The 21,517-nt window shown below is 44.0% G+C and overlaps 1 protein-coding gene and 2 pseudogenes across 1 annotated transcript; 1 reads left to right on the forward strand and 2 right to left on the reverse strand.

The window, feature by feature from the left end:
• Positions 1 to 358: 358 nt before the first annotated feature.
• Positions 359 to 1,361, reverse strand: LOC127194153 (ras-related protein Rab-11B-like; annotated as a pseudogene).
• A 4,041-nt stretch (positions 1,362 to 5,402) lies between these two features.
• LOC127194279 (60S ribosomal protein L24-like) lies at positions 5,403 to 5,881 on the reverse strand (annotated as a pseudogene).
• Positions 5,877 to 9,469, forward strand: LOC127194154 (NADH dehydrogenase [ubiquinone] 1 alpha subcomplex subunit 6-like). The gene is made up of 2 exons (XM_051151491.1): positions 5,877 to 5,891; positions 9,017 to 9,469. The coding sequence occupies exons 1-2, from the start codon at positions 5,877 to 5,879 to the stop codon at positions 9,407 to 9,409; spliced, it is 408 nt and encodes a 135-aa protein (XP_051007448.1). The 3' UTR covers positions 9,410 to 9,469.
• The last annotated feature ends 12,048 nt before the right edge of the window (positions 9,470 to 21,517 follow it).

Raw genomic sequence — 21,517 nt, forward strand, 5'->3', positions numbered from 1 at the left:
AGCAGTGTGCAGGCCTGGAGGCTCCCTGGTGTCTGCCATGGAAAACAGGCAAGTCTTGCTCACCTCTGGCTGGTCCTATCCATCCTACCAACCTCCCTACTCTGTCAAGATGCCCACAATTCCCAAGAGTAGGAACAAAAGCAAGGGGCTTCTAGCTTCTCTCGAGCAGGCAGGGCAGGAGAGGCCCCTTGACTCCTGCTCTTCCTGGGCCATCAGGCTGGCAGGAAGAGCTCACTTGGAGGGTGGGAGCAGCCTGTCCTACAGCGACAAAGCAGGGGCCGGGAGGACACTGGTGAGGGGTTGGCCAAGAACTGAGGAACTAGGATGTACATGCACACTGGGTGGGGGCGCAGGGCAGTCACAGATTCTGGCAGCACAGCAGCTGATTGGGTCTCTCTCCATCACTGGTGGGTGGCACACAGATGTTCACCACATTGTTGCCAGGGGACTTATCATGGGCCGCAGGTCAGCAATTCGCTTCTGTGACATAGTGAGGTAGATTTCTGTAAGGGTGTTCTTTTATTTTATTTTTCTTTTTTTATTTAATTAATTTATTTAGGTTACAACTCAATTGTTATCCCATCACTTGTATCCTCCCGTTCCTCCCTCCCTCCTGCTTTCACCCTTTTCCCCTCTCCTTAGGTCTATGATGGAGGGGACCTCCTCCCCAACTATATATGGTCATAGGCTATCAAGTCTTATCCTGGTAGCCTGCTTATTCTTTCTCTGAGTGCTACCAGGCCTCCCCACGCAGGGGAGGTGGTCACATGTGGGGCACCAGAGTTCATGTCAGAGTCAGTCCCCGCTCTCCACATAACTGTAAAGAATGTTGTGAGGTTGTTTTTGAATGCTTCCTCTACATTGGTAGAATCCAAGGCTGAGTTCTCAATGAAGGACAAGCTGTTCTTTTCTGCAAAGGCACAACCCGAAGGTGGCGCAGGTCGTTCTTGTTGCCCACCAGCATGATGATGATGTTGCTGTCTGCATGATCTTGTAGTTCCTTCAGCCAGCACTCCACATTCTCCTATGTCAGGTGCTCAGCAACGTCATATATCAGCTGTGCAGCCACTGCGCCATGGTAGTAGGCGGAGGAGGTAATGTCACCGTAGCGCTCCTGGCTGGCAGTATCCCAGATCTGAGCCTTGATGTTCTACCTGAAAGCTGCGAGTGGCAAACTCCACACCGACGGTGCTCTTGCTCTCTAGGTTGGACTCGTTTCTGGTGAAGCGTGACAGCAGGTTGACTTTGCCCACACTAGAGTCCCCAATAAGCACCACTCGTCGTCCCAGGTCCCATTGTCCTAGAATATCTTTTTTAGATCCCCTGTCTTTGAGCCTATCTGTGATCTGTGAGCTTAGCATCATGCTAAATTCCCTGTGCTCCCAGTAGGCGGGAAATCAAGGGGTCTAATGCAGGGTGGAGCTACAAAGCAATAGCCTGTCAAACAAACAAACAAACAAACAAACAAACAGGATAAAATGAACTTCTGGTAGGTGACATACAGTTGGACATTTAAAAAAATTTAAAATCCATCCAAAGCCAGATGTGGTAGTATAGACTTAAAATTCTAGTGCTTGGGTGGTAGAGGCAGGAGGACCAGGCACTCAAATTCATTGTTGGACTAGAGAGCAAGTTCAGAGCTACTCTGGGCTACATGCAACCCCGTGTCAAAAGAGGTGGAAATTCATTCACCCACATCACAAACTTGGGTGGAAAATTTTAACCCATTTTACTTTAACATAATTTATTGGTAAATATTATTCTCGTTTCTATTTTGTAATGTCTTCACTGTTGTATTCTTCTCTTCCTGTCTTCCTCGGTGTTTTGAGACGTGTGTGCTCTGTGTAGGGCATAGCTCTTGATTCTTTTTCTCTTTTGAACATCTATTAAAAGACATATTTTAGGGGGCTGGAGAGATGGGTTAGCAGGTAAAAGCACTGACTGCTCTTCTAGAGTACCTATGTTCAATTCCCAGCACTCACATAGCAGCCCCCAACTGTCTATAACTTGACAGCCTAATAAACAGGCAGCTACACATGCAGGCAAAACACCAATGCACATAAAAATGAATAAATTTTTAAAAAGACATATTTTAATTTTTTTACACTTGTATGTTTTTGTATGCAACCGTGTGTGTGTGTGTGTGTGTGTGTGTGTGTGTGTGTGTGCGCGCGCCATACATGAAAAGAGGTTCGAGAACAATTTAGGGGAGTTAGTTCTTTTCTTCCATCATGTGGGATCCAGGAGTTGAGCTGAGGTTGACACGCTTGGCAACCAGCTCTTTTACCTACTGAGCCATCTTACTCACCCCTTCCTTATAAGCAAACTTATAATTAAACCAACCTGTTTAGTGCTCCTAACAGTTCAGTCTCAATGCATGCAAAAGGTAAATTTTGTTTCTCCTTGCTCTCAAATTCCATGTGTCTATATCACAATCTGTAACTTCTGTGCTTGGGAGATGGCTCGGTGGTGATGCAGCTTCCATGCAAACATGGCGGCTTGAGTTTTGATCCCCAGCACCCATGTAAGTAGTTAGGTATGGTGACACAAACCTGTAACCCCAAGGCTAGGAAGTGGAGACAGGAGGATACATGAAAATAATTGCAGGTTTGGTGAAAGGCTCTCCACGCCCAATCTCAAAAATATTTGACTACATTAGGTGGAATCCACAGGAGCTGTGATTACTTGCAGACGTCAAGCCAGTTTAAAAAGCCGTGGCAATGAGGCAGCAAGGGCTCCCTCAGCGTTAGCCGAGGAGCTACTGGCAGTGAAGTAAGTGCTCCTGAGGGAGAGTCACTTTTCTCTCAGGGTTGTCATCGCTTGTCCATGTCCTGGTGTATGCCCAGGGGAGGCACTAATTGGATTCAGTGGAGTATTAAAGCAAAGGGAATGTAGGGCAGGAAGGGGCATGTGCTCGGGCCCCTTGGCCCCAGGAGTCGGTGTGACGTGGTTATGATTAAGATACACTGTACATATGTATGGAATTCTCAAAGAATGGATGAACATATTTTTTTTAAAAAAGAGAAGTCAGGTGGGTAAAAAAGAAGGGGAATAATTGAGGAAGACACCTACCTCCCCCTGATCTGTAACTTTATAGAGTGGATCACTGATGAAATACTGTTGGAGTTTTAGAAAGTACTAAACACTTGTCTTTTAAGTTTTATGCTAGAGTTAAAAGCGACTCTCACACTACCATTATACTTTAGAGTATTAAGAGCTCAGTTATATATTTATCTTTGCCAATGAACTTTCATACTTGTTTTACTGTGTATTCCACACTGGCCTTGAACCCCTGGCAAGCCTGTTGCCTCAGTCTCCTGAGTGCTAGGATTATAGAGGTCAGCCACCACACAGCTTTCCAGACATTTCAAGCCTATCAGGGAAACCCACCAGGCAATATAAACCTGTAGTGCCAGCTGCTCTGAGGCTGGAGCCATCGGAGGAACTCTGAGGAGAGTCAGAGGCTGGGAGCTAGTCTGGGCCACGCAGCTTGACTTTCACACAATGACATGCCAGTAATTAGTGTTCTTGGAAACAGTACCCACCAGGACTTCTACAGCAAGTCGGCTTCTGGTGAATTCCTTTGACCTTTATTTATCTGGGTCTCTCTCTCTCTCTCTCTCTCTCTCTCTCTCTCTCTCTCTCTCTCTCTCTCTCTCTCTCTCTCTCTCTCTCTTAGGAATAAAGGAGAGCTTTGCTAGACTAGTTGTCTTGATTAGCAGCTTTTCCAGCAATTTGAAAGCCCATTCCATACTTTCCTGGATTATACAATTTCTGCTGAGAAACATACTGATAGCCCTTTGGAGAATCTTTTATTTGTGGCATGTAACATTTCTTTTGCTACTCCCAAAATACCCAGAACTTTGGCACTTGGAAAGCAGAGGCAGGCTTCTGTGAGTTCCAGGCCAGACTGGTCTCCATAATGAATTCTAGGACATCCAGGAATATGCAGAGTGACCCCTGTCTCAAACAAAGAACCAATGAAACAAACAAAAACTTAATTTAATGATAAAAATCAGAATCTATTACAAATAAGATATTTAAGAGTCTCAAGTCGTAGCATGGCAAGGTCAATTAAGGAATTTAGTTGGATCCACTAATCTATGTGACTGCTAATTATAAACAAAAACATTTGGGATAAATGCACTTATATAGAGAAAGCAATGCCTGTACAAAATAGCTGTAATATTCCATGGCAGGAGGTGGTGGAGTAGCCAACTGAGTACAAAGATGACACAAGCCACAGATGCTTAAAGGTGCCAGGACCAGCGGCAGAGAGAAAGCTGTCCTCTTTTTCCCTCCTTCTTCGTTTTCATGGATGGTAGATGATAGCCACCCCATACAGTTTTTCTGCCCCTTGCTCTATTTTTTTTGTCCTGGGGCTTGAACTTCATATTAGATTGGTGCTACATGGTAAGCAAGCACTCTGTAGCTGATCTGGATCTCCAGCCCCGCCCCCTTTTGTTATTTAGAGAGAAAGTCCCACCAAGCTATCTAGGCTGGCCTTTAACTTACTTTCCTAGGTAGGTCTCAAATTTGATATCCCCCTGCACCATCTCCCTGAATATCTAAGACTGTAGGCTTGTACCATGAGGCCTGGCTCCACAGCTCTTATAGATGGTGCCACAAAGAACAGTTGTCTCTCATAGTTATGATTTTAAATTTCAAAGAAAGAAAAGGATTTGTCTGGTTCTGAGCAGCTGTCTTCCCCACCACTAATGAACTGAGGCCAGCGTCTGTTAGTATGCCTGACTGTAAGAGTTCATATCTATGGACCATATGGAAGACAGGAATCAATCTCCTGAGATTGTGGATGAGAGCTTATCCATCACCAAAAGGTGGTCGTATATCAGTGACTTGATTGTCATTGCACTTTCAGAAAAATATTATGGCAAACAGAATAACTGCCAACCAAGAGCAGACTCCAGTCCAAGAGAGTCTGCTCATCAGGTACGGTGGAGCAGCTGTTTCCCAGAGACTCACAGGACAGGAGTCTCCTCACATTCTTAAACCTCTCAGCTCTACAGCATCCTAAATCCGGTCTTGTCCTATTACTTTAGTGCTGTTTCTGCAAACTCCTTCTGGCTCTCCCTATAGCCCTAGGCATCTCCGCTTACAGCCTGGGCTCTTGTTTCCTAAGCAAGCCTATTGAGGCCAGTATCAGGAGTAAAACATTGTCTAGACTATGATCAGCTTTATATTCCTCCATCTTAGTCCCTGTGAGAGGTTTAGCAGCTTCTTCTTCTTCTTCTTCTTCTTCTTCTTCTTCTTCTTCTTCTTCTTCTTCTTCTTCTTCTTCTTCTTCTTCTTCTTCTTCTTCTTCTTCTTCTTCTAGTTAGAAACATCTTTATTTTTAAACTCTGATCTACCAAATTAGCATTTTCTACCAACTTGGGGAGCAGAGACCTTCACAGGTTTCACCATCTTTTGTTTAGGTGCTGCCTTTGTGGGGCCTTGGCAGCAGCCATTGCTGTCTTCTTTGATGCCTGCTTAGCCTTTTTTTGCTTCCTTGGCAACCGTGATAACCTGCTCTCACTGAGCTTTCCTAACTTCTGGTTTCTGGTTCCTCTTGGCCATTATATCAGCAAGAGACACACCAGTAATGGCCCGCTGGAATCTGACTGCACGGCGGGTTCTTTTCTTTTGAATTTCTTCCGACTGTCCTTTCTTGTGTTTTCTTCTGTAGAGGACAGTCCAGTTTATCTGCCCAGGGTTCCTTTTGGAAAGGAATGCGGACTCGCATTTTGCATTAAGAAACTGGAAAACCTTCCCGTTGGTCCTGCCGTAGCGCCTCCGTGTCCGGGGTAGATCTTGTACCCGCCGAAATTGCACAGCTCGACCTTCATGGTGATAGCTGCCGGCCGGCCGGAGGGAAAATGGCGAAGAGCGAGGTTTGGCTGCTGAAATAGGAAATGATTCAAGTAACAACTACATGTCAAAATAAGTACCACTGTGGCTTGAAGCAGGTAGGGTTTGAAGTGAACATAGGTCATGTCCTAGGTCAAGTCTAGCAGTATAGCAAGGGCATCATACAAAAAATGTGCTCGTTTATGTAAACTATATGCTGGTTCTAGGTAACAAGCTAGACTGTCAATTCAACATTGTACATACTTGGTTTTAATTGTCCACTGTTTAATATAGCTGTGTCAGTTATAGCGAGATGCTTTTAGCTGTAGGCAAACAGAAAACAACTTAATGCAACTTACGTAACAAGTTGTTTTAGCAGGCTGGAGAGATGGCTCAGCAGGTGAAAGCATTTGACAGGTACACTTGATGACATAAATTTGATTCCCAATGGAAAGAAAGAACCAATTACCTCTACCATCATAGGTGTTCAATGGTGTATGCATGGACACGCGGGCACACACACACACACACACACACACACACACACACACACACCAATAATAATAAATTAAATAATATTTTTAAAAGACCAGGTATAATGTTGCATACCTGGAATCCCAGCACTCAGGAGGCGGAGGCAGGAGAATCATGAGCTCATGGCCAGATAGGAGTACATAAGAGATCCTATTTAAAAGGGTGGGTGATTGGGGGAAGAAGATTAAGGTCCAGACTCAAGAGTCTACTTTCCCTTAGCATCAGCCAGATCTGACCTCCTGACTGGCTTCTTTTAGGATCCCAAAATGGCTACCATGGTCCTAGCAATCACAGGGAGATTGCTCTCAAGAACTGCTTTTCATTACTAATCAAAATATTTCCCCAAAGCCTTTGGCAGATATCTTGCCTCCCTGGATAACTGAATCATGTCCATGCTGATACTAATGTAAGTGGGATAGCACCCACTTACCATTAGATTAAATTCAGGGCTAAGGTACAGCTGGTCTCCCAGGAACATCTGTCTGTTTGCAAAACTTTAGTGTTCTGTTAGCAATAGTTTAGATAAGTAAGTGACATGGCCACCCCAGCTCCCACATCTAAGATAGCATTTCCATTCTTAAAATGAAGATGCCAGTCCTATTAAACCAAGACGAGGCCATAATTGCAGCCATTTCCACTTAGCCAGCAGCCCTATTCCAGTGGTGAAGGAAGCTCAGCTGTGTTGAAATGTGCAGTGGTCATAAAAGCAGCAGTGTCAGTAGCAGACAATTAGCAAGCACTCATCTTTGCCAGGCCTGGGTTAAGTGCCTTGAATGCTACAGGGAATGCTGTTCCTGGTGAGGCAAGCAAGACACAACATCTAAGTAGGCACTCACTCTGAGAGTTGTATATGTGCAGTGGGCATCTGAAAGTAGATGCCCCTTAAATTTTGTATGTTATAGTCCTAGCTTGTCTGGCCCACCTTTCTAGACCTCAAAACACTCAAAAGCACTCAAAACCAATGTCTCTGCAGTGCTGGGGGAGTAGGCCTTGGTACTCACAGAATCTCTCCCAAGGAACTGCTCTCAGCAGTTATGTCCAAAGTCTTAATCTTTTCTACTGGTAACTTCTATCTAGTGACTGCTAAATATAAGGTATGAAGTCTGAATATTTGAGCATCAGCTCAAATAAACTCAGATGCAGAGATGTGGGGGGAGGGTTGGGGGAAGGGGGGCGGTGTCATATGTCATGTTCTACATGGCTTCAGGCATTGACTTACCTGGGGCAATGAGAGAATGAAGAAAGGACCAACACATGGACACACAAACAGGAAAGCTGGCACTGGATGCACTGCAGTTACTCTGATGGAGGTCACCAATTGCAATGGCAGTAATGGGTAACCTCAGGGCATTTATTTTATACATCTGAGTCAAAGAGACATGTTTACTATGTATAGATGATAAGGATGCGCGTTCAGCTCGTCACAGTAGTAGATTTCTGTAAGGGAACAGTTTCAGGCTGCGGTAGAGGAAGTTGTGGTTGATGGTTTCTGCATTGTCAGCATTTATACTCTGACCGGAGGAAGGCTTTGCCATCCCTCCACGCCTCATTCAGGGAAGGCTTTGCCACTCTCATGGGTCTGTGGCACTGGGGTCCTTAACATGGCTTTGCTCATATCAACAATGTATATTAACTCAGGACTTCATCCACTCCCTACAGTCATCTTCCATCAAAAGCAGCTCGCAGTGTTGGATGAGGGCTTTCCTGTAGCTATGTTACAGGTCATCTTCTTTTGCCCCATGCTTTCCCTTCACAGGTGAGGGTATTCACCAATACCATCTAGCATACCATCTAGCATTCAAACCTCCAGGACGGAGCGCTCCCCTCTTCTCAGAAAGGGTCTCACTATGGTAGCTCAAAGGAGCCTTGAACTCGTGATCTCGCTGCGTCAGCCTCCCCAGTGCCTAGCACAGACCCCCCACTTCTTAGTGAATTTGTCCCAGCTAGAGTAAGTGCAGAAATAATTCCAGAAGCAGATAGTAAAATTAGTGTCTCTCGTGGTAAAAACGGAGTACTGATAGACCCAAAGAGCAAGTCAGTTCAATTTTTAAAATCTGCCCTTGGGTGCTGAAGGAAGGGAACAGTAGAAATGAGCACACAGGAGCGTAGTACAGCTAGCATGTGAGAGATAGAGGAGAGACTAGTTACAAGGAATTAGATGACTATGCTTGGAAAAAGAGACGTGCTCCAGAAAGACAATGAAATCTGTCTGTGATTACTCAGATATTGAAGCCAAGCATAAGGTTTGACCTTTATATGATGTATATACACATTGAAAAATCTCCCAGCACCACACAGGTATGCACAATTTTAGCTGTCAGTTTTCAAGTGATAAATGTGAATTATGGATGCCTTTGGACACCTCGGCTACACTGAGAGACTAAATTCCCGTTACATAGCCCAGAGCTCTTTATAGTCCTATAGCCAAGCCAGAAGAAAACTCTGAGTACCAAAGCCAGGATTTCACTGGGAAAAAAGCAGAGTCCTTTTGGAGACTAAATGCTCAACCAAAAAGAATCCGTTGAATTTTGGTCTCTGCTTTGTTATTATTGCTTTGTGTCTTAGTTCCTTTTTTATTGCTGTTATGAGATACTGTGATCAAGATAACTTTTAGGAAAAAAAAAAAAAAGTCTAGCCCTGGAAAGATGGTGGCCAGCAGCCTTCGCCGGCTGCTGCCGTCAGTACCTCGGTGAAGCCCATTTTCAATCGCGACCTGAATGAGGCCAAGCAGAGGGTGTGTGAGCTCTACCGAGCTTGGTATCGGGAGGTACCGAACACCGTGCACTCATTCCAGCTGGATATCACCGTAAAGCAGGGACGGGATAAAGTCCGAGAGATGTTCATGAAGAATGCGCATGCCACAGACCCCAGGGTGGTTGATCTCCTGGTCATTAAGGGGAAGATGGAGCTCCAGGAAACCATTGAGATATGGAAGCAGAAGACACACATTATGCGGTTCTTCCATGAAACAGAAACACCAAGGCCAAAGGATTTTCTGTCCAAGTTCTATATTGGCCATGACCCATGAGGTCACCTAACGGGAAGGTGCATGTTAATATTTAATTAGAGTATAAATAAACTCATTGATGGTTGCTTTATGATTAAAAAAAAAAGTCTATGAGGGCTTAGAGTTTCAGAGGGTGAACCCATGAATATCATGGCAGGGAGTAAGGTGAGTAGGCAGGCATGGTGCTGGAGCAGTAGCTGAGAGCTTACATCCTGATCCCCAAGTTGGACACGGAGAGGGAGGAGAGAGAGAGAGAGAGAGAGAGAGAGAGAGAGAGAGAGAGAGAGAGAGAGAGAGAGAGAGAGAGGAGAGCGATGAGAGAGAGAGAGATAGAGAGGAGGAGAGGAGAGGAGAGAGAGAGAGAGAGAGAGAGAGAGAGAGAGAGAGAGAGAGAGAACACTAATTGGGAACGGAATGGAATGGAATGGAATGGAATGGTATGGGCATTTGAAAACTTAAAACCTACTTCCAGTGACAAGAATTCAAACACATGCGCCTACGAGGGCTATTCTCATTCAAACCAGCAATATTTTTTTTTTTTTTTTTTGCTTTGCTTTGTTTTATTTTTGAGACAGGTTTCATGTCGCCCAAGTTGGCATCCAACTTGTTATTTAGCTAGGAAATGTACTTGAACTTCTGATCTCCAATTCCAACTGCTTGAGGGCTGGTATTTCAGGTGGGTAACCACTACACCTGGGTTAATGTGGCGTTAGATGTGGGATCCTGAGTTTCCTGCATGGTAGGCCAGCACTCTACCAGCTGAGCTGCATCCCTAGCCCTGGTCTGTGATTAACAGATGACACCCTTATACTTGGCATAGGGACATTTGAGCTGGTGGACTTGAAAATCTCAAATGTCTGTGTTCAAACCCTGAAGATCTAAGCAGGGGCTTATTCTTTCCTGGTAAAGGTTAATACTTGCCCACTCCTTACCCGAAGAGAGGCGAGACTTGCTGCAAAAGCTGTGTTAGGCAGCTTCAAAAATAGCCCCCATATTTCCTACTTCTGATAAACCTATGTTTGTGCAGTTTCTTTCTTCTATTTTTTACTTTCTTTTTTGCGGGGGGGGGGGGCAGGGAGCAGGGTTCTCTTTGTCTATACCCCTGGCTGTCCTGGAACTCCCTCTGTAGACCAGGCTGGCCTCAAATTCACAGAGTTTGGCTGCCTCTGCCTTCCGAGTGCTGGGATTAAAGGCATGTGACAAGCACCCCCCTATTTTTTTTAAAGATGTATTAAAAATACATATTTATGTGTGTTTGTTTGTGTGGAGGCATGTGACTGCAAAGATCAGAAGAGGGTGTCAGATCCCTGTAGAGTAGAGATATAGGCTGCTGTGAGCCACCTGACATGGGTGCTTAGAACCCAAATAGGGTTTCTTATAAGACCAGATATGCACTCTTTTCACCAATAAGCCATCTTTTCAGCCCTATGAATTGAACAGGGCTCACTGTGATCAACAGATTATTTCAGAAATGACAAGTGTGACTTCTGAAGTGAGGCCATAAAAGACATTTCTGCTTTCCTTATGTTTATGTTTATTTTTATTTTTGGACTACTCTTTCTAGGGAAAGCTGTTTTCCACTTTTCTGAGATAACCAAGAAGCATTGTGAAGAGACCCATAGAGCAAGGAACCGAGGCTTCTTTCCAGCCACCAATAAGTAACTGACATGTCTGGCAATATTTATGTTATGAACTCTTGGAAGTGATTCCTCTTCCTCAGCTTTCAAGCGACAGACAGAAACACCAGCTAACACCTTCACTCTAATTGTAGAGCCTTGAGTCAGAAATTGTGAACCAATTCATCTTGTTTTATACTCAGTTTTTAAAAGCTGTATAGCTAATATGCTATACAGCAATAAATAAGTGATATATGCTCTCAGTAGCAATTCCTACATCCCAGTTTGATCATGAGACATCTAACTAGAACTAAATCAGAACATAATGCAGTTGAGAATGCTCTGGGCCATCTAAGAAAAATAAATTAAACTTCCCCAAAGTAAACTTCACTATCCAGCTAGCAACATATGCAGTAGTAACTAGTATACTATATTTTTTAAGGGATAATTTATACCCCAGAAGACAGGTCTAAGATATAAGTAGGATGGATCCGGGAAATGATGGAAACCATTAAGTACAGGGGTCAGAACCTCTATGGGAAGTCTAAAAGGGTGGACCACAAAGATCAGAGTAAGTGTATCAGAGTATGTATGCTACGCACGATGAGGAAACCCACCAGCTGGATTTGCTTCACAAGAGGGACTAGAATAGTTTCCGTCTACCAAAATGACAAGGAATGGCTATATATCACCAAGAATTCCCACAGGAGCTATCCTTTGGGGGACCAGGCCAATGATAGCAGACGTTCTAGAAACTCTTTGATAATAATAGTGATAGTAGGAGCCTGAAAATAGAAGCAAGCTGGCCACAAGTGATATACTCCATAGATAGTAAATAGAGTGCAGGACAATATGACAATGTCCAACTGTATGAGCCAAAGAAGTGAGAAATGGGAATCAAAGCTGCGAGTGGTGGCATGCGCCTTTAATCCCTCAATGCCAGCATGGTCGAGGGAGAGACAGAGACAGAGAGAGACAGAGAGAGAGAGAGAGAGAGAGAGAGAGAGAGAGAGAGAGAGAGTGTTCCAGGACAGCCAGGCTACACAGAGAAACTCTGACTCAAAAAACCAAAACAGTAAAGAAAAACAAACAAACAAACAAACAAACAAACCCAAGTAAACCTGTGGAGTACTACCAGATTTATCAGTTCTTTCAGGGCCTGAGAAGACATTTCTTTCCCTGTTATGAGCAGTGTGGCTAGCAACTGTCAAAGGAACCCCTCTCCTGGTACTATCATCTGCTGAAGAGATTCTTTACCCAAGATCACACTTCCTTTCTAGGCTGAGCCTATGTATATCCAATGACTGACTAACGTGAGGATGCAACTCCCCCTCAGCTCAATTCAGGAGGGCTCTGAAGGACGATTTGCAACTGCAGCCACTGTGGGATTGATGAGTTCTTTCTTACAACTATACCATGACTTGTGTTATCCCTCAGCTCAAAAATACTGTCTTAGCTTCCTAAGAGGACACATACCAAGATTACCTGATCAATGGACTCTTGGCATGCAAATTTTCACCTCATAAACTGTGTCTTAAGAACTCATCCTGCACATACACAACTTGTTAGGCAATCTCCTTTTCCACTCTGAAGCACCAGTGCAGGGTATGTTCTGAGGCATGCTCTCAGCCTTTCTGCTGGAGCTTTTCTGAAGTAATGGGAATAAAACTTTAGGTACAGCGATCCCCATCCCTTACACACACACACACACACACACACACACACACACACACACACCACCACCACCACCACCACCACCACCACAACCACCACCACCACCACCACCATTTTACAGAAGCAACTCAAGTCCTATGAGGCTTAGCAAACATTCATATAGCTTGATTCTGGAGGCTATGCACTTAACTAATAATACACACAGATTCTGTCCTGGAATTAGTCACCTTTCCCCTGATGAGATGCTGCATTCAACCAACTAGGTTCTCACTTACAGAATGTACCTTTTGATTTCATGTTTGCTGGAAACTACCAGGAGGTTTCAGAGTGAGAAGGGGAAGATTGGCTCACCAGCAGAGGAATGGCCCTGACGTGTCAGCTGCAGCCTCAGCTCCCAGATCTGCACTGGGATGGTTCGAATGCACAGTGACCCTGGGTTTATGAATCCCATTGATTAACAAGTGATTGTTGGTTAGGAACTTGCATACCTGTATAGATCAGGCTTGTATCAAGTCCCACTTTCTTGCTTGCCTGGTCTCTTGAAGGTTGTGCAGTGTCAGTACCGTAGATACAGGAAATTCTCAGTGTCAATGGGACTTAAGTGATCTCCACTATGGCAGAGAGGCAGAGCATACTCAGCTGCTGAAGGTCACCTTGAAGCCTCGATCTCTTTTTTTAAATAACTTTGTTCTCGATTTTCTTTCTCTGAAGTTTCTTAGTTTCTTAGTGCCGGGACTCCCATAACTTCTGTACACGTAACATTAAGTAACACATAGGGCAATGGAACATGTAGTCACTTTCCATTAAGAGCTCCTGTATCACTTCTGGATATAATGCACCTGTCTCCCCCCCCCTTCTACTGTAAGTGCAGCGTGTAAGTGCACTTCTACTGTAAGTGCAGAACTGAGGAATGCTCACAGCCTCTCCACTGGTGACTTCAGAGGCAATGGAAAGAAAGAAAACTCTAGGTACTACTGTCCCAACTCTGACACATATGGTTCCCAGCATCTCAGGACTTACCCCCCCCCACCCCCCTCACCACCACCCATGGCTCCCAACAATGGTTTTCTGCTTTAGAATGTCTGTCTTCTTCCTGTGACTCACTTGGCAAGTTTCAGTATTGTCCTTGTCCTTCCTTGTCATTTCCTGTTTTTCTCACCATGGCAGATGATCCCTGGACCATCTTCAACAAGAAATCGTCCCTGCATCCTCCCTGAAGTACCACCTGTGAGGACCCCATTCCACCTAGACCATTCTAGAAGCTGTGACGCAGTGCCTCTCTATAGACATTGGGCTGTAGTCACCAGCCCTCAGTGCCATGTGACCCCACTACGGAGTACTCTTAGATTCTCCCACATACTGAAATGTGATCCCAGGAAAGTCCCTTTTCTTCTCCAAGCTCCACTGTTCTCATTTGTAAGGATAACAGTGCCTAGACAATGTTCCTTCTGAGAGCTGAGGGGGTAAAGTGGGGGAAACTGACCTTTATGATTTAAAGAGCAGTCTGAAGGTCAGCTCCCATTATTGTATGGTTCCTCCCCAGTATGCTCTCTAAGGCTACATCTTTTCCTTCTTTTCTCCCTGGGTCATATCTAGTACCAGTAAGACTGCAAGCTAATATTAGACACCAAGTTAAAAACAAGCATATAGAACCGCTGGCCTTTCAGAATTAAAAGTGTAATCCTAAGTATATTATATATCTTGTGAGCACTGTGCCACAGAATGAATCTGAGACATCCTCTTCAGAGGCACACCCTGGAAAAGGCATGAGAACCCATGCCCAGCCTGTCTCTTCAGTGGAAACCTATCCCTGCAAATCTATGCTTAGTGGAACAGGAGTGTCAAAGCATATCAGTCCTCTCAGCGTGGGACAACATAGATACAGGAGAGCAGATTCTAGAACATCCACTGGCTTCCTGTCCCTCAAAGCTTTTGAACCTTTAAACACCCAGTTTTTCACAAAATTTCACTGAAGTCCTATCTATTGCTTGGTACGATTAGTTCCTCTTCAGTATCTGATGCAACCTAGTGTTTTCCACTGCTTTCTAGTGCGCAGGGTTCCCTAGAAGACAGAAATGAAAGTGATGATTAAGAAGATTGTACTCCGATTTCAGATCTTTGACCTAAACATTGATTCCCCTACCCACCCTCCCCTCCCATTTCTGTCCCCTGGCCCTCCAAAGGGGGAAATTACATTTTTAATACAGTGTTAAACCTCCGGTTTGCACTACTACATGTAGGTTTGCAATCTTTAGACACAGATTTAGTCCACCTCCTTGGGACTACACAAAGCAGAACTTAGAGAAATCATATTTTGTCTCCATCTTTTGAAAAAAAAAATAGGAAGGCTAAGAGTATACCAATTACTGTTAATATCACCTAGAAATAATTATCCATATATCCATCTCATCTGGGTTGACTCATTTTAAAAATATCTAATCTTGTCTTTAGGTTAAATTATTCCAAGCGTCATGTCTGGGATAAAGAAAAGCACAGGGAGAATTAAAAACAGCAGTAGGGAAAAAATAAAGATGCTATGGAATCGTTTGTCAGGCCTTCTCATTTATATACTCACATTTCTCCCCCAAACAGCATTAGAGTTCACAATAGAATTTTTTCTTTGTTTTTGGTAAGTGACTCAAACTTGAATAATATAGACAGGACTTTGACAGACTCAAAATAAAAAGGCTACATGCAATTATCAGTGCTGGTATTTTCTATGGCAGTCTGATGAAGACATGGTCACTTTGAAGCCAAGGTCTGCTAGAGTGTGGCAGATAATTCAACATGTAAATTCACCATTGGGGCTTGTTTTCCTCAAACAATATATAACGAAATCTACCAAAAATAGTAGAAGGCAGATTCTCAGACAAATCTACTCATCCGTGAAGGGTCTTTTGCATGGATGATGGGGACCGCTGGTACAGCTGAGGGCTTGATGTATGAGCTCTCTACTACCTTGATGTATTTATTGAGAGCTAGTCCTTATAATCATTAAACTAAGCAAAGCACTCACAGATCAGAAGTTTGCAGACTGCTCATTAGCTTATTGTGCGAATACAAATCAGATTAGCGAGACACTGTGCTGGAGGGTGGAGGGGCCTTCCAGGAAAGAATTGCCTTATCAAGTCTTACAATATAAGCAGAAACTGGACAAGAAAAGGGAAGGAAAAGAATCTGGCAAGAGAACAGCTCATGCTCATAACCAGCAAGCGCTTTCTCACACAGTGTGTTTTCACATACAGTGTTCGCAATGCCACTGCATTCCCCTGTGGCTCTGGGTTCTGCAGAGACTGGCTCTTTGGGGGCCCTGTAGCCTGTGAAGTCTCCTTCTAACAGTCAGTGTCACACACATTGCATCTCAGGCTTCACTACCTCAGGGTCTCTCCATCACCACGGAGAGCACCTGGAGGTCCTGGGGGCCGAAGTGAGCCGAGAAAGGAGGTGTTCTCTCCACCCCTCCACGATGGCCTGCTGTCAATGCAGAGAGATTCTGAGAGGTGCTCAGCCTCTCCTGAACCGGTCAGAGCACGAGCCTTTGTGTGCTTTATCTCTTGCCTCTGTGTTCCCTTGAAACCAAATCACTCGGGATCCGATTGTGTGAGGTACTGGGGGTGAAGGTAGACTGTTAAACCATCTTAGAAAACCACCTCACCATATTCTCAGAATCCCCCACCTTTTCAAAAACCTTCCACTTTGTAGTTCAGCCAAGTTCTTTCTTCCCAGGTATGTTCCTTTCCAGGCAGCTGCTTCCTTCATCACCTCTGACTTTTGGCTGGCTTTGTGTACATTTTTTGCAGAGACCCTACGTGCCTCATTCCTACATGGGACACGGAGGAGGCCCTGCTACTTCGTTGCTTCCTACGGTCAGCACAAATGAATGGTCCTTCAACACCCAAACTGATAACACTAGGTGCTAGAAGAGAGGAAAACAGAGCAGTTAAGGATGCGGGCTCATCACATAGGCTAGTAATTATGAGTGTTGTACTGTGCACATGGATTGTTTATTAAAGAAGTGTACTTTTTTAAGGGCTAAAAGTATAGCTCAGTGGTAAAGCATTTGCCCAGCTTGCATACAGGCCTGTGTTAGATTCCCCAGCACCAAAATAACTAAACGCTCAGTGGGTGTAATAGCAGCCATCAGGGGTCCATATCAGCTGCTGGTCATTCGTCACCTTCCGCTGCTATGTGTAGTAAGAAGAAAAGCTTCAGGAAAGAACAACTCTCTACGATGATGAAATGTGATCTTGGTCAAGTGGAACAAGCTATCAATGCTAAGATAAGGAAGCTCTGGACTGTGACGTGCAGCATGATGGCCATGTAGCATCATGGGGGACCAAACACCAGTTTGGTGAGAGAGTAGATCTTTCAGTGCCTGTATACAAACTCCCAGATGAGGTTTGTGTTAGGTGATGACTGAATTAACTCACCTTTGCTAATCATTTACAATGTGTGTGCATATTGAAATTTCACATTGTATCCCTTGAACTATATCATTTCTATGAACTGTTTCTTAATGAAGCTGGGAAATATAGTTGAGGGCTTTTAAGACCTAACCTCTCTTTCCAGGTCACTAGAGAAACACCCCCTTTCCCACGAGCCACCTGTGGTCACTGGACTAGAAAACAAGAGCTGAGTCAGAGAGCCAAACTCAAGCCCACACTCCCTCTTTACTTGCCAACTGACTCATAGATGAACCACCTTATGCTACTCAGAAATGTCATTGGGCCAAGTACTGTTTTGTGTGAAAGATTTGCACCCTTTAAAATATTTGAAGTCTGAAGTGCACTTGTCCAAAAAAATACGGTACCCAAACGACCACTTCTTACTGTGCAGAATAACACAGTAAGCAACAACCACCCCAAAGTTTCTCAAGCACCACAGGGAGAGTTAGCTCTTTGGTAAAATCCAGCAGTGGCTAAACCCACCTCTGAGGAGAGCAGCCCCTCATAATGGGGTTACTGTCACACTCTACCACTGTTCTGAGGGGAACCCTAAGCCTCCGACGGCTTCTCTTATTCTTACAGACATTTCCTCTGGCATCTGTCTGCACTGTGGGCCCCTCCTGTTCTCTTGAAATGGCTTGTTTCCTTCAAATCCAAGGCAACAACACACACCCCGGGTTCCTGTAGTTCATCCCACAGCTAGTCTTTGAATCAGCACAGAGAAACCTCAGGGACACACGCACATTATTTCTATGACTCCAAAATAAGAAGCCTAATCTCTCTAGGCCACAGCTTTCTTATCAGGTGAATTAGACCCCAAATTCTAAGTCATATGAGTTTGACAAGAATGCAAAGAGGTTCCCTACTACTTCCTGTCTTTCTGTTTCTTTTTTCTTTCTTTCTTTCTTTCTTTCTTTCTTTCTTTCTTCCTTCCTTCCTTTCTTTCTTTCTTTCTCTCTTTCTTTTTTTTCCTGGTTAGTTCCACAACGTCCACTCTAAACCCATGTTGAAATCTATGTAATTTTAGCTCCTTCAATGGATGCTGTCCACTCCATGCTACCCACTTGGCCAGGCAAGGCCACTCTCGCTCACACCTTTTGTTAGTAAATTCTTGCTTAGTGAAGAGACAAAGCAAAGAATGTGTGACTGAATGGATTAGTTTGCTCATTCATTCGGCAAACATTTACTTGATATCTCTTTTCAGAGACTGTGGTCCCTTAAGAACCTAATCTAGCTGTTACGTAGAGATAGAAGGTGCCATGGAAACTTCCATGGGGTAATGAGGTCTTATTGAGCCCTGAATGGAGGATAGGAAGTAATAGGAAAACAGAAGAGAAGCCAAGAGAACTGGTTCGATGCCCTGCAGTGAAAGATAATGAAGGCATGAATGACTGAGTGAGTGAATGACTGCATGACTGGATGAATGAACAAACAGAGCATCAGTGAACAGGCATCCTTGCTAGGTACTCACGTTCTGCCTCTCACGGAGGGTCTTGTCAGCCAGCACATTGCCGTTGCCAAACCCTCACAGATGCATGTCTCATCTAATGTCTGCATGGATAGTGAGATTCCTTCTGTGGCATTTCTGAGCTTGTTCTTGTTCTATTTGTTCATTTGTTTGTTTGGTGGCCTTGTTCTAAACAAGGCCAGGAGCCTTCAGAAGCTGAAAAACACGTGGTGGAGCAGTTTGCAAGCTTGCTCTGTGGAGTCTGGCGTTCCTGCTCACCTTAATTACAGGCTGTTGGGTGTCCAGGAGCTCAAATCCTTTTTTTTTCCCCCCAGAGGAATGCCACCTTTTAATCTAATTTGTGGAAAGCCCTGAGCCACACCCCCTCCAGAGCTCTCAAACATAGATAAAATTACTCAGTCTTGATATCTACAGGGTTTTCCCACCCCTCCCTCTCCTCTTCTCAGAAATGGCTAGTATCCTTCCTCAGGTTCCTGGGTGCAGGGGTTGATTCTAAACTTATAACATCACGTCCAGCTGATCCTGTGAGGTTTCTATAAACATATGCTTGGTTCCTGAGGCTTCAGTTAGATATCTCTGACTTTACTTTACCAAGGAGCTTTTCCTTTGGCTTTTCACAATTTCACCCCAAGTTCTTAATTACTAGCTTTGGATTTAGCCTTCTCCATTCTCAACATAACTGCAACATAAATAAATGGTCTGTAAGAAGCTAAGGGCTTCTGTTGTTAGCTAGGTTGTGCTTTTCTTTGCGTGTGTGTTTCTCAATAAAAATCTAGTAAATAAAGTGCAGAATTTATCTATGTTTTTCTTCCATTGAGGTGAAAATCCTCAAGGGAGGTAACTTTATCAAGCAGAAAGAAAAAGAAACACTTTAGCCATTTCTGAGAAGGGGAGAGGGAGGGGGGAAACCCTGTGGATATCACTACTGACTAATTTTGTCTATTTTTGAAGGCCCTAGGTGGGAGTGGTTTAGGGATTTCCACAAATTAGATGAAAAGGTGGCATTCCTCTGGAAAAATAAAATAAAAAGATTTGCCCCTGAACATCCACTGGTGAACAGGAATGCCAGACTCCACAGAGCAAACTTGCAAATGGCTCCACAGGCCTTCCGGGTCCTGCAGGCTCCCGGACCATGGACCATGATGGTTTTTCAGCATCTGTCTCTCCTATTAGTCCCATCACTATGAACTCTATTCACAACTGACTTAGAATAAGAGAGCTGGCAGTTCACAAGAATCCCCAGATGCCCGAGGGTCCATTAACCCGGTGTCGGCATCAGCAAACAGCAAGAAAGACTGTGGCTCAGATACGGTGAAGGCGAAGACAATGCTAAAAGTTGTCCTCTGACTTCCAAGGAGCATCACGGCAGACACGTGATCACACTCACACACAAGAATTAGCTCTCTCTCTAACACAGGCGAACGCAACTGTAGTATGGCTAACAAGAGTAAATCTTACTCTTATGCCTAAAAGATATATTAGCAAATAATGACGTTATAGTGTTTGCATTTTATAATGCAGTAATAGAATGTTGCAACCATCTGATGTCTAAATTACAATACAGATAAGTAAAACATTGGAAATGTATTCTTTAAATGCCACTGATACAAGCAAAAACTTCATTGACCATTTTCGAAATTACTAAAATTCAGAGTAAGTTTCTGGGAATCAGAGGCAGCTTCTGAGGAAATGTAACAAAAACTTACCCTAGCCCTGCGTTCTACCCACACTGCTTCTGGCTCCGAAGGGGCATTCTACTGACACCTGAGAATGGTTCCTTTAGCAGATGCTTTCTCATACATTGGGACCAGGACAAGTTTGTCTTGTCTTTTCCTCTCATCTTGCCTGCTTATGAATGCTTTGGGGCACCTAGAGGAGGAACTACAGAGGCCTGAGGAGAGAGCCTCAACATTAGTCCCTCCCTTCACACTAAGCCATCTTCCTAGGTTCCAGATGGGAGCCAGAAGGTAAGTCCCTAGGCTTCAGTAAAGTATCCGCAAGTCAGTCAAAACAAAACAAAACAATAAACCTTACAATATGCTTGAAAATATGGAGAGCTAATCAGATGATAGTTGGAATGCACCAATTCTTTTAGGCTAATGTGATTTATAAGATGTTTTTAAAAGATCACTTATATTTATTTCAACTCTAGGAAAGACTAATATTTCTTGCTTAATGACGAGGTTGAAGAGTTTCCAGGAACCACCGAGTTTTAAAATGTCTGTATACAGCTTAGAAAACATTTGTTCTTTTAGCCTTTATGTTTCTTTTAAAGCTTTTTGTAAAACTCTACTCCTATTCAAACATGAACTGTCAGATTTGCTACTGGTCACTATTTTTTTTTCCATCTTTAATATAGTGTTAAGGACAGGAAAAAAAAGGGGGGGGGGCTCCATCTTTGCCAGGTAATCACCTGCATCAAATTTCTGCTGTCTTAATGCTGTCATTCTTAGGCAATGAGCCCTGGTCTCACAGACCTTATACACAAAAAGGACAGCTGTATCTCTCTGATGAAACCAGACCTGGGGGTTGTGAGTGAAAGTGCAGAGTAAATCACAAACCCTAGACACTGAAGCAACTTTCCAGGGGTGAACAAACATTGCCCCGGGGCCAGTACATGTGCAATGTTGTTTCAGCCTGTGTGGAGTTCCTGTGATCCCGTATGCCTGGCTTGTTTCCACAACACAGTGAGTGTGCCTTATCTTGTGTAAGTCTCCTGCCCTAGAAGTTGACATCTTAGTCATCTTCCAGAAAGCAGCCTAACTCAACAGCCTGAAGTCAACCACCTGATGCTTTCACTTTGATATTAAGTGACAGAATCAAAATCTCAACATGCTGTGTGTGATCTAACAAGATGAAAGGAATGGAGTCCCATTTAAACGTTCACACAATCCCAAGACTTGGGCAGAATAGGTGCGGATACAGA

The sequence above is a fragment of the Acomys russatus genome, chromosome 10, assembly GCF_903995435.1.
Source record: "Acomys russatus chromosome 10, mAcoRus1.1, whole genome shotgun sequence".
Lineage (NCBI taxonomy): Eukaryota > Metazoa > Chordata > Mammalia > Rodentia > Muridae > Acomys > Acomys russatus.